The 14,111-nt window shown below is 35.5% G+C and overlaps 1 protein-coding gene across 3 annotated transcripts in view; it reads right to left on the bottom strand.

Annotated features, from left to right (window-relative positions):
• Positions 1–14,111, bottom strand: part of INPP4B (inositol polyphosphate-4-phosphatase type II B) — an 842,030-nt gene that overhangs the window by 11,701 nt on the left and 816,218 nt on the right. Inside the window, exons 27-28 of one of the 3 annotated variants that reach the window (XR_003608999.2) lie at positions 6,777–6,806; positions 1,699–1,881 (exon numbers count right to left, since the gene is read on the bottom strand). Coding sequence is in view for 2 of the 3 variants with exons in the window: in XM_028102335.2 (XP_027958136.1) it covers positions 1,866–1,881; positions 6,777–6,806 (46 nt within the window). In the remaining variant the exon portion in view is untranslated. Of the gene's footprint in view, positions 1–1,323; positions 1,882–6,776; positions 6,807–14,111 lie in introns of those variants that run through there. The other 2 variants (XM_028102335.2, XM_028102337.2) reach the window with 2 other exon arrangements.

Genomic DNA, 14,111 nt, shown 5'->3' with positions numbered 1-14,111 from the left:
AGCTGAAGTGAAGTTTCCTCACAACCTATCTTAGCTTAACTTCCTCATTTTACCAGATAAGGACATTGAGTTCAAACGCCACCCAAGCTAGTAAGAACCTGTCACCATGAGACCCCAGATCTGAAGTCTAGTGATCTTTGTATGGCCCCAAGTTAATTTCTCCAAGGGTGAGGTGGAACCTTACCAAGGAGTATGTTCCCCATCATTACACATGTTGCAGAGAAGGCTAGAGGAGAATTTGCAAATGATGCTACAGAAAAAAAAAAAATTAAACAGCAGACTTGAGCCGGGACTAGGCAGATGTCTTCAAGGTCTTCTTTGAAAGTGTGTGGTTTTTATGAGTTATTCGCAACCAACTGAGCAGACTTTAGCTGAGTAATTTAGGAATCCCACCCCCATTTGTACTCTTGCCTTTAAAAGTGTAATTTTTGCACAGGGAGTAATTTTAAGACATGCCTGACCACCACGGACAAGTTCATAAAATGGCAAACTTTTTTTTTTAGCTCCCTAGGAATGGATAAAGAAAGGTTAAAGGAAGCATTGCTGTTGTTTATTTTTCATTATCTTCAGATAATATTCACATAAAAATGCATTTCCATTCTGCTGTCAAATTCAATTATGTAATCACTTCATTTGTACTTATTTTATGAAGAACAAGAAATATAACATTCAAAGTATTTGTGGTCTATAACACAGCAGCTAAAGATCCTACTTACATGAAAGATTTTTTTTGGTAAACTATAAATTGCAAAAGAGATGTCAGTAATTATCTCATTCACTTCTACAATGACCTTCATAACTGTTTTGTACTAAAGCATGCTGGGTAGCTCTCGTTTCCAAATGCAGTTGAAACAAAGGCTCAAAGTCAACATATTTCCCAGCAGGCTAATGAGAATTAGTAGGAAAGATGTACCCTATGTGAGGGTACAAAAATGGTTTTAACAAATTAGGTCCTGAGATTCCTCACGAGATTATTATACCCTTTTAGAGCAAACTGTTGTTAGACATGGCCCTTTAAACCTTGCTGGTAAATCAATAGCTTAAACAATTTTATTCTCTGTCTTCCATTCCACCTGTATTGAAGATCTGTCCTCAAGAAAGGACTCTTGGGTGATTCTTATACCTATAGAGTAGAGGAGTGTGGTATTGACCTGTTTATTAAAAGGAGAAATATGGTCTAAAAACTTTGAATATAAGCCCTACATTTCATTTTCTGTACCCAACAAAAAGGAACAAAAGATGATAAAATGAAACCACAAGCCACAATCACAAGGACAACCCCCCTTTTCTTGCACATTAGCTCCTTTATTTATTGTAACTATAATTGTAATACAGTTCTGAGAGGCAAAATGCTAATAAACAACTAAAACATTTTTCTAAAGAAGGCAACTAGGGCAGGAAAAAAAAAAAGCCAAGAACAAGGATATTTTACTAAATAGTCAGACTAAAGAGCTTTTCTGCCCTATTTCCCATTATAAACCCAGGACACTAATGTTCCACACTCGGAACAAAGAACATTGTTAGACTATTAGACTATTAGTCTTTCTAATTGTAGATTCTACTTTGCTACCTATTTAAAATGAAAATACTAGTTTTATTTTCAATTTATTCTGATAATAAACATAATGATAACTCATATTTAGTAAGTATCTCTGATGTACCCAGAGCATGTTGCTCATTACCCCACCTAATCCTCACCATTACTTCGTGACGTAGACATTATTATCCTCAGGTAACAGATGAGGACACTGAGATGGTGCTTTGGCAAGGTGTCCGAGTTCACACAGCAAGGAAGTGGAAGATTGGGATTCGATTTCAAATCCATCTGACTTCAGAGTTTATGTTCTTTTCTCTATACTGTAGTCTTATTTCCTTAAGAAACTAGAAGAGATGTAGTGAACAAATGGGTTAGATTCTTATTCTATTTTAACTCTTAACAAGGCATCAATATTGTTTACTTTGAGTTTTAAGTTCTTAGGGTTATATAAATTAATACATTAGATTATATTGGAAATACAACTAGGAAGAGCTTACTAAATAGGTTATAGGGAATTTTAAATAAACAAAAACAAAAAATCTCCAAATCCTTGCCTCTTGTTTCTATTACAAATATATTTTCCTATTATAGTAATGTTAGTTTAAGTTTACATTGTAGATGTGGTCAGCTCTAATTAGTACTCAAGCCAGGGAAGGCTAGTTAGTATTTGATCAAAAGGATATAATGCAGATGTGGCCACAACAAGGTTTAGTCATATTTATGAAAATTCAGTACCACAATTTTCTTAATTTGTGTAACAGAGGTCAGAGATTATGTTTCTTTGGTGAAATGAATGGTGTTTAAGATCTCCAGGTGGCTGAAACATCACAGAGAAAGGTACATGAATAGGATGTAGGAATGTAGACTGCCCTTCATCTTCTACCCATGGAGTTAACTACCTGGATCTCAAGCCTAAATGGTCTTACGTTTAGCCATTGATCCGCAGACTTTTGTTCACATGACTCAGATTAAAGTGGTCACCTAGAATCGTGTCACATTTGCCTCGAGGTAAACTTTTCATTTCAAGGTTTTGACAGAACACCTGAGGGATGGTTGGAGCAGACGGAAGGACTTGTGTGCTTGCTTCCTACCTTCTGGCTACTAAATATCCCATGTGTGACAGAATTCAGTCAGATTTGCTTTCATTTTAACAATGCGGAGGAGGGAAAGTTATATCTTTTTACCTACCTCTAACTATTAGAGGTCACTAATAATTATCAAAAGGAATCTAATAGTTGTAGGTAGATAACTTGGCTTGGATTAGTTCAAGATAAATATTATTTAACTCCATGCATTTTATGAGCATTGCCTCTATCATTACCTTGGGACGACTGGAATTCCCTCACCATTATAACTTCCCCTCCACCAAAAGGAAATGCCACAGGTTGGGCACGGTGCTCTGTGCCGTTTCTAAACTAGCTTTTGGACACACTTGGACTTTGCCTGGGTCTCTGCAGAAGCTCGAAGGTGACCAGGCTGCCTATGGACACTCTTATTTGCATAACTTATAGAACCAAGCCTCACAATGGTCCAACAAACTGTTTTTCTCTTAAAACAAGGGCTCAGTCCAGATTTAAATGACAGAATAAATGTCCTCAGGTTCAGAAGCTGCTCTTTCAAAGTATTCAGGATTGGTGGCAGTAGCTCATAAAAATTGGCAAGTATGTTCTCTCAACAATCTTTTGAAAATGGCTTTCCAAGAGAGGGGGTGGTCATTCAATCCAGAAAAATACCCTCCCCATTTTCTGTGTTGTGGTGGTAAAGAGAAGAAGAATAGCAGTGTGATCCCCTGTGATTGGAAATAGAGCGAGGCTGATAGAGAGGCCTGGTATTGGCATGAGGATCGTGAGCTTCATGGAAATGAATAATGTGAGCTGTTTTACCATCACAAGATTTAAAGCAGATTAAACCTAACATTACAGGAAATAATATTCAGTAAATGTACACTTAAAACACACCTTTTTACAGATGGGATTCTTACCTAGGATTTCTTTTTTTTTTTTAATTATGTTATGTTAATCACCATACACTACATCATTAGTTTTTGATGTAGTGTTCCATGATTCATTGTTTGCGTGTTAACACCCAGGGCTCCTTACCTAGGATTTCTAATGTGGGTAACATTCGACAAAGGAAATAATCTAGGACACATTTTTAAAGTAATAGAAATGTTCCTTATTTTCTTTTTCAAGTCTTTAAATTCAAATGACTTCTGTCCTAAAGGCAGATACTTTCTGAGTGTGTAATAGTCAGGAGAGGTTCATCTGTTCTTAGGTGTTAGTGAGTTAAGTAGCTTATGGTAATGAATCCCCATTCATGGGCAGAGAGAAGGTTTGTAAAATGTTTAAATGAAAAATGTAACTTTTTAGTTTCCTACTCATACATACTGTCTGAGAAGGACTACCTATTTCCATAGCTGGTCATGGTTTTATGACTTCTCTTGTGGAAGGAAGTTTAGGAGGAGTCTGCAGAGTGGTTGGGAGAAAAACAGGTTCCAGACTCAGATTTGGGACAAATCTCATAGTTTCCTCTCACTAGTAATAATAATAGCTGCTTCATACAATTATTTTGAGGATTAACTGAGATAATCACCTGAAATCATTTAACACACTACCTGGCACGTAGTAAGTGATCCATACACGTTTACGACAAATAGATATTCAGATTTCCTATTCCGAGTCAGGGGAATAAAAGGTACAGCATAGGGAATATAGTCAATGACATTGTATTAGTGCTCTCTGGTGACAGACGGGAGCTCGCTTGGGGTGAGCACAGCATAACATAGAGAAGTTGAATCAGTATGTTGTACCCCTGAAACTAATGTAACATTGTGTCACATCTATACTGAAATGAAGGAAGTTTAATAAGAAAAAGATCTATTCGAATTCCTTTCAAATACAAGTATCTCCTAATTTTTCTATCTCATAAACTTGGTTTTTCACAAATTTTATTTTCTGGTGAATACAGCCACACCATATTATCATTATTAACCCTTCCTGGTGCTATGGTTGCTAAAAGTCAATGAGGCAGGCATAGTGCCCCGGCCACTGGGGACAGAGTGAGAAGTGCTGGGTTGAATTCTAGCCCCGTGACTGAAAATAGTGTGCTTAATTTTTCTGAGCCTACTTTCCTTACCTTCCCGTGTTGTTGTGAAAATTAAATGAGGTGACAAAGCGCACATCACTGAGCTAGTCTATAACAGATGCTTGACAGCTAAAGTATTTATTTCTGTGGAGTAAGATGTGTGATGTGGATTTGTCCTTATTCCTATGGAGCTCATGGATCTGCACACCCTGGGTGTCCACTTAATAAATAAATATTTCCAGACTTTGTGAGTAAAATGTATTTCTATGTTTGTTTCAACTTTATTTGACTGTGTGACAAACAGTTGAGTATATGGGGGTGCCTGGGTGGATCAGTTGGTTAAGTGTCTGACTTGACTCTTTCATTTTGGCTCAGGTCATGATCTCAGGGTCCTGGGATCCAGCCCCATGTGGGGCTCCGTGCTTAGCATGGAATCTGCTCGGATTCTCTCTCTCCCTCTGCCCTTCCCCAAACTCGTGCTATCATTCCCTAAAATAAATAAATAAAATTAAAAAAAAAACAGGTGAGTATGCAAATTTATTTCATTGTTTTCTCACAGGAGTACCTGAAATGCTCTTCTGCACCTTACAACTTCCCTGATGCTATTTTCTTTGTTAATGATGTCCAAACAAATGCAACATTAAAAACAAATTGCAGGGAAACACAGTGCGAAATGAAGTTTACCGGGTGGAAGATCAGGAGGAATTAAGTGCCAAAGCTCTAGCCCACATGTCTGTAAAATTGATTTGACTTAATAAGTTTAATGCAAATAGAGTTGTATTGTTTGGAATGTGTGTAGACAAACACTCATACACACACAAACATACACATCTTCAACTGTGTGAGCACATCTTGCTTTTGTCCATTTAGAATTCTCATGAATAAATAAATATAAATAGGTCCTTTTCATTTTTAAAGATCAGCTTTTTATCTGAAATTTAAAACCGAGCATATACTAGCATAGGAACAGACAGACTTTAAGAAACACGGTAAACTGGGCCATGCCCAAAGACAGCTTATGATTGCCATGTTTTTCTCCATAAAAGAAGTACCGTATCTCTCATATCATCCTCTTGATGAAACCTGTTTATTTTTTACCCTTCTGTACATCATTTTGTTGTAACCACCACTAGATTTAAAGCATGGAGCTGCTAGTAATCACACCAATTTTTCACTTCAAGGCTTTTTTAGGTGATTTGGTATAAAATGTTTTAGTCTGTTCTCCAAGCTAACTCTGGAGATCCACCAGGATTTAATTTCAGTACCCTCCAGAAAGCTTTCCGTTATCCCTTCTTCCTATTAGGCACCAGCGAAATGCCCTTCCTCTGTTCTCTCTTTTTTTTTTAATCATTCTTTTTTTTTTTTTAAAGATTTTATTTATTTATTAGAGAGCGAGCAAGAGAGAAACAGCATGAGAGCGGAGAGAGTCAGAGGGAGAAGCAGGCTCCCCCCTGAGCAGGGAGCCCGATGCGGGACTCGATCCCAGGACTCCGGGATCATGACCTGAGCCGAAGGCAGTTGCTTAACCAACTGAGCCACCCAGGCACCCCCTTCCTCTGTTCTCTTAAATCACTGCACATAATATTAAAATTGTAGCTTTCTTTCTGTCTTATCTATTGCATTGTGAAAATCCTGTTTACTCTTGAATCCGATCCCCCACTACAGTGCTCAGCACAGAGGACATACTCAACAGGTATTTGTTGAACTGAACTGAATCTAGTCATGGGCCTGTTTGTGTATCTAAGTTAATTCCAAAGTGATCTCCAAGTTCCTACCAGTCCAGGAAGAATACTTCTTCATGTACAACTTCCTGAAGGAATCATTGATATGTACCATTATGAGAGCAAATTCTGTTTGGTGTTGCCGTGGTTGGTTTTCTGGCATCTCACTCTGATCTTAGGGGAGATACTACATCCAACTCATGAAAGTTGTAACATGCAACTGGCAATGGGTTGTATTCAAGGATGTGACTTCTTTACACATGTGACCTGTTCCATTCTGTGTTTTTGGTTTTCTGCTTTGCAAAGTAAAAATAATGATTATTCCGTCTTACCTCACAGAAGGGACTAGGACCTTTGCCCTGCCCAATCAGACAAATCAAATGATTTTTAAGTTGATTCCGGTTTATTCTCTCTGAGAGGATTCTTTTACTTACCTGAGGGTCCCAATTACCAATATAGTAAATCTACAAAATAAAAGTAGAAACAACAGACGATTTTAAGAACAGTGATTTCATAACAATTTAAAAGGGTAGTTATGAAAATGATTTCATAACAATATAAAAGGGTAGTTAAGAGGAAAGAGAAGAATGCTAGCAAAGGTGAAAATACAACTAGTTAATAGAAGTCCAATTTAGAACAGGATTTTGTTCATTTAGGATAGCAGACGTCTTAAGGACATTTCTGATTATCTTACAGAGCTGGAATAAAAGGATGCATCTTTATTCTTTTATTAGGAAACTGAAAAATCAGAAAACAATTTTACTTACTTCAATTGATATAGATCTCATGTATCAAAAATAGCATGCAAAAAAGAATTCATGACACACCTAATAATAGCATCCATAAATGATGCCCAAGGTTCAAGGGCTCCAGATCTTCTAAAATATTGTACTATTTCAAGGAAATGCATCATTCCTTTCTGTGTGTTTTTGGATAGGCAGTATTGACCTCATTGAAAAACGGAGAAAACTAAGCACAAGAAATAGTAACTTTCTGGCATAGGAACACTAGTAAGACAATAGGGGAATTAGCCTATATCCTGCTTTTATTAGTTTTATCTCTGGAATTTATTTCTGTCATATATTTTTTCCATATGTTTATTTTCAAATTAAACTCAGAACAAAGAACCAAGCAAAAATGTATTCCATTTTTGGTGGACCATTATCTTTTTCACACAAAACAATACCTGCATCAGTTTCAGTGGATGGCTATCTATCCAACAGAAAACAAGCCAAAAAACAAAACCTAGGAAAAATATTCTACAAACCCCCATATGGAATACAACTTTACAGAGAGTTGCAGTACAATAAGCAGTGCTCAGCATAAAAATGGTGTAGTAGGGCTAAAAACAAGACAATGGGCCCAAATTGGAGTCACTTATGCTAAGCCCCATGTCACCAAATCAAGACTCAACTGAATTGCAGTTTCAGCTCTCCTGGAAATGGAATCATAAGGCAGTCAATCAGGAATCACACGATAAGTATAGGTTAGGTAAACTGCTTGACAGACCCTTACCATGTTCTTAAAGGAAAGTAACCTTGCAATAACCAGCCATGTCCTTGTCTAGTATAACTTCCTTGTTCCATCTCCTTCTCCCTATAAAAGTCTTTCCTTTTGTACGGTTCCTTGAGCTCCTTTCTCTCTGCTGGATTGGAGGCTGCCTGATGCGTAAGTATTTGAATAAAGCCAATATGCTCTTCAAAATGGACTCAGTTGAATTTTGTCATTTAACAGTTGTTTGTTTATTGTCTTTATCCCTCAAAAGAAGAAATATATTTTTTTCCACGCCTTAGCACTAACGCAACCTTCTCTCATCAAAGGTCCATTCCTAACTCATTAAACTCAGTTATTCAATACCTATAATGTATTAAAATTTACGTCAAAGTCCACCTCAAAGCTGAACCTTCCAAGTAGTTAAAATTGTATTGTGTCAGAAAGTAATTCCTCTTTGCTCATCTCCCTGCCTCTGGATTTAATGGAGCTGGACTCGCCATGGAGCCGCAGCAGGTGCCTTTTAGCTTCCTTGATGATTTACTTTATTGCCTTCAAATGTTTTCCTAGTGCAGCATCTGTGAGCAAAATCAATTATGCATTCCAGGCAGGTTTCTTTTTTCTCTTCTTGAAAATTCATTATGCATCTTAATATATTAAAAAAGTTTTTTTTTGTTTTTTGTTTTTTTTTTCCTGCTAGTCTCTTATTGGTTTCTGGGTCCAAGGCATTAAGAGTTGGATAATGTGTTCACTCACTTACATTTGTCTAAGTGCTTCCCCCCGCCTTGTCCAGAACACTTTTAGCATTTGGTCTAAGCTGATCTAAAGATTTTGAACTATTATATATGTAGCATCTGTGAAATTTGAATTAATTTATACAGAAAAGCTTTTTACAATCCTCTCAGTTATAAATGTTGAATGCTTACATTCTCTAAATGGAGAAAAATCTGTGCTAGAAAAGATATTCGTGTAGAAACAATGTAAAGGCAGAAAAAACAAATACATGTTTGTTCATCTTAAACACACAGAATTAAAAAGTAATCTTTACTATCATCCTTCAGGTATAGAACAAAATCATTTAATATCCTTGTATCTTTCTTCCTCAAATATTCTAAGAACTAATATTTTCAAGAAATGCCTCAAAAATACAAATATTTCTCATGAGTTTATTTGTACATTAGAAAATTTTAAATCATATTTAATCTATTGGTTTTCTCTCAGGTATTTAGATCTTATCTCTTACTCCAACCACTCCCTAAAACACTAAATTTAGAAAACATATTTACTAAAAAGATGTACTAAAAAGAGAAATAATTCAAGTAAAATTCTCTACACAGTCTTCTTAGGTATTCAGACAATTTTTTAAAAAGATGAGTGATAAAGTTTGTATTGGAAAAATCACTTAATCTATCATTGTCTCCATATTACAGTTTTAAACTAATAAATCCTACAAAAGTTAGTTTTTAAGAGAGAGTTTAGGCAATTTATCTATAGTATTTCTTTTTTTGTTTCATGTTCTGAGCAAATTAGAGGTAGACAAAGAGCAAAGCTGTCAGAGATGAAGATATAAGCAATTTATTTTCTTCGAATTTTTAGATACCCTTTGACTTTCAGAAGAGCTGTAAAGATAGTACGGAACGTTCCCATGTGACTTCCTTCTAGCCCCTCCTAATGTCAACATCACACATAAACATTGGTTCAGGGCTATCAACTAAACTGCTTTATTTAGATTTCCCAGATTCCCCACTAATGTTCTTTTCCTGTTCCAGGATCTACATTTCATTCAGTTGTCGTGTCTCCTTTATCTCCTCCAATCTGTCACAGTTCGTCAGGAATTTTTGTAACGCATGACCTTGGCAATTTTGAAAAAGTACTCGTGAGGCATTTTGTGATTATCCCTGAATTTGGATCTGCCTTATAGTTTTTAATTATTAGACAGACATTATGGATTTTGGGAATACCAGAGAGATCACGTGCTCATCATATTGCATTAGAACAGAGAACACATGATATCAACACATTTTATTACTAGTGACCATTGGAGTCATTAATAATGCTAATTTTTCTACTTATATTTCTTCTCTATTCATTAATTGGAATTCTGAGGGGCCAGTTGTCTCTCTCCTCTCATTTATTTATTCATGCAATCATTTATTTTTATGATAAATTCTTATCTTATTCTTTGGTTAATAATCCAAAGCTATCATTTTTTATTGTGTGCCTCTGATTGTTCCAACTGAGCCCATTGGAGGTTCTTTCAATCTGGCCCTTGTGTCCCTTTGAAATGCTCTATGTGTGTGTTGTTTTGATTTTGTTCTTTTGTTTGTTTGCTTATTCTATCTTTACTTTCTGGTACCTCAAGATGATCCAGATTCATCTTATATTTTCTCCACCCCCACCCTGGAATGAACCATTTATCCAAGTAATCTTGTTTCCTTATGCTGGAAAATGGAATTTAGAAATCAACATGCGGGCACTAGGGGTGTTCATCGCTTATGCTGTGTGACTGAACAGAGCTGGGGAATAGATGATGCAGACCTTTCCATGTCATCTCCACCGGTGTGTGTATGTTACACATACATAACTATATATACATATGAACATAAATTTATACCAATATATCTGATTTCAGTTTACCCTAGTGTTTATTCTATCTTTCCTTTTTCGTTATTATAACTTCTTTCTCAGACAGGGAGAAACTTAGCTCTAACTACAAAATACCTATTTGTTTAACCATTGTATAGCTGTAATTTCAAAATTACCAATTTGTACTTGTATGAGAAACAAATTACGAACTAGAGCACCATGTGCCCTGCTTTTCGAAAGTACACCTTTGTTTTTACATTAGTACTGTTTTCCGTGACCAAAAGAAGAGGATTTTTGCTTTTATAAAAATAGGGAAAAGCTAAAGTAGCTTTCAGTGTCTGTGTTGCAATGAGCCCTTATAAAGGCAGCTTACATTCTAAGCAATGAGGGGGACCCAGCCAACCTCCTTGCCTGGGAACTGCACTCACCAGTAACTCAGCATCCAGCTCCGGTAGCTTTGAACTGCATCTGTGAGCACTGGAGTGTTATCTCCATTTATTTTGTGCCTCTGTTAGCAAGATGTGTCCTCAGGTGCGTATGCATTATGCATTTCGATTGGATATATATCCAGGATCAGTGGCATGCATAGTGTATTGGAGACCAGGGCAAATCACTTTTTAATGCACCTTCACCCATATAACAAAATAAAGTTTAGTAATAATCAGGTAAAAAACAGTAATGATCATTTTCCTAATTTGCTCTTTAGCTTTAAAACTAGTAATTAATGTAAAAAGCAATGTTTCATTTTTAAAGATTTTTCTTAAATTCAGTAAAATATTACATATGTGATCAAAAATTTGCATTTTCAAAAAGTTAATAGTGGGCCTCCCAGTTCGCATTATGATAATGTTTTAAATTTTAAAGAACTTTATTCAGGTGGTTCTGAATAAGTGTGACAATTGGGACGACTCAAATTTTGATTTTGTCTCTCACAATCGCTGTGCAATCATTGTTTGCTTTGAATCTAATGCTTTTGTGTAGGAACATACAGTGTAACAGGAGTTGGAGACATGAATTTTAACAATTCTGAACTGTAAGGAACTTACACATAAGACAAACGCATGTAACTGAGTCCACTTTTGTCAGAGACCAGTGATATAACTGGGAGTTCTCTGAATTCATGTTTATGTAACACAAAAGTTTATTAAAGGGTATGTCATAAAATAGCTAATTTGATGCTGACCTATATTATTAAAATTAACAATATTAAAATGATCAATATTGACTATGTCAATTGTTTAGAACTTAAACCAAGACAAGAAAGTTTTGGGAAAGACTATTTGCCCATTGACATTGTTTAGAATTTCTGGGGGCAGAGTTATAATAAAAACCTGACCATCTTTTCATTTTTTTTTTTTTAGTTGTTTTTATTGTAAGTTTCTCTATAGACAGGGCATACTCTAATTTCCTTCCCCCAGGGCAGAATGCTTCACCTCCCCATCCATAGTATGTCACTGCCTAAAAGTAGAATGGCTCATCATGGGGTACATGTAATGTTCAGCTTAGTAGATACAGCCCGGTTGTGGGGTACATGTAATTTCAGCTTAGTAGATACGGCCCATATCTGTCAGTACAGTAATTTAGATTTCTACTACCAGTATATGAGACTTCCAGCTGTTATTTTGTTACCAATATTTGACCTGTCAGGTTTTTAACGTTAACCATTCTACCTGTATATGGATTCTCAATGCGGTTTTAATTTGCATTTGCTGAATAACTAAGGAGGATAAGTACTCTTACATACTTTTGGATATCTTCTTTTGTACCCCTAATTGGATTACCTGACATATTTTCTTTTAATGGTTTACATATCGTGGGAACAAGTATTTTGCTCATTATAAATATTGCAAATACCTTCTCCCATTCTGTGTTATTCTTCTAATGCTCTTAATGATGTCATTTGTTGAATAGAAGTTCATTTTAAAATAAATGCCACGTATTAACATTTTGTTCTGTGGTTAGTGCTTTTATGTCCTCCTTAGGACAGAAGTTCTTCATTTTAACAAAGACAAATTTATCAATGTTTTCTTCGATGGTTAGAGCTATTGTGTCCTGTTTGAGAAATCTTTAGCTACTGCTAGTCATAAAGATTATCTTTATTATTTTATAGATGCTTTAATTTTTTTTAAAGATTTATTTATTTATTTTAGAGAGAGAGTATTGCGAGCAGGGCGAAGGGCAGAGGAAGAAGGAGGGAGAGAATCTCAAGCAGACACCGTGCCAAGCCCAGAACCCATCTCGGGGCTCCATCTCACAACCCTGAGATCACAACCTGGGCCGAAATCAAGAGTCTGATGCTTGCTTAACGGACTGAACCAGCCAGGCACCCCTAGATGCTTTAATCCTTTACCTAACACATTAAGGTTTAAAAAATCTTCCTGGAATTGATTTTTTTAAATTTTTTTTTAATGTAGGGTAAAGCAGGGGTCCACCTAGTGGACAATTCCCTAGTGCCTTCCCTAGTGCTCTGCACCCACCACATTTGCTGGCAGTCAGGTAACTGAGTAGATGGAATGTAGTTCTGGACTTTCAACTTCATACGATTGTTCTTTTCATCTAAACTTGCACTAGTACTGAATTACCTTCCTTGTACATTAAATTTTTGTATTTCACTGTGTGTGTACTACAGATTTGTTCAATTTATGAAAGTTTGCCTTGATTTTTTAGTACTGTTTGCATTTCCATGTGAAGTTTAGAATCAACTTGCCAATTTTCACCAAAATACCTGCTGGGACTTTCCTTGGGATTGCTTTGAACCTATAGCATTGGTCTTGTGTGTTTTTGTTATATTGGTTCTACTGCATTTGATATGCAATTGAAAATTATGTATTTTAATAAATTGTATTTCCTAATTTTTCATCTACTAGTATATGGAAATATAATTGCTTTCTCTTCACTTATGTTGAATGACTAGCTTAATTAAATGAATTAATTAATTCTCATATCTTATTTCTAATTTTAAAAAATCCACATGAACATCCCATAATCGTATGTTTCATTTCATTTTTTAGAATTCATTTATATAAATATAAAAATAAAAAAATACATATTCTTTTCTTTTCTTATTGTGCTGGTTAAGCCCTCCAATACAATTCCAAAGTGTACAGAGAGAAGAACATCTTTTCCAGATGCCTGTTACAAATATTTCACCGTTCAGTATGTTGTAAGTTTTCAAGGTATCTCTTTATCAGGTAAAAAAAGTTTCTTTCACTTCTAGTTTGTTGAATTTTACTCTGCTTTTTTGACATCTATTAAGAAACTGTATGACTTTACTTTTTTCTTCCTTAAATGTGGTAAATTATATTGACGGAGACCTGAATACTATACCAATCTTACATTCCTGGAATAAACTCAGCTTCTTTGTGATACATTTGTTTCAAATATCTTAATTGATTCAGGTGTTGATACTCTGTGCAGATACTTATATTTATGATGATAAGGATAATTGGCCAGAGATTGTCTTTTCTTGTAGTATTTTTGTCAAGTATTCTGATCACAATTATGCCGGCCTCAAAGAACATGTTTGAAAGTGTTCTATTTTTTATATCCTTCAGAAGAGTTTTTGTGAGATTGATGGTTTTTCTTCCTTTCATTTTAAAACACTTTATTGAGTATAAATTTTATACAGTATATGGCACTTAAAGTGTATAATTTGCTGGGTTTTTACCTATTATCTATCTATCTATCTACTT

This window comes from Eumetopias jubatus, unplaced genomic scaffold (genome assembly GCF_037043125.1).
Source record: "Eumetopias jubatus isolate StellerSeaLion01/CBP00866 unplaced genomic scaffold, mEumJub1_p1.0 scaffold_2, whole genome shotgun sequence".
In the NCBI taxonomy this organism is placed as follows: domain Eukaryota; kingdom Metazoa; phylum Chordata; class Mammalia; order Carnivora; family Otariidae; genus Eumetopias; species Eumetopias jubatus.
Note: the sequence above shows the minus strand (reverse complement) of the source record. Positions and strands in the feature narration are given on the sequence as shown.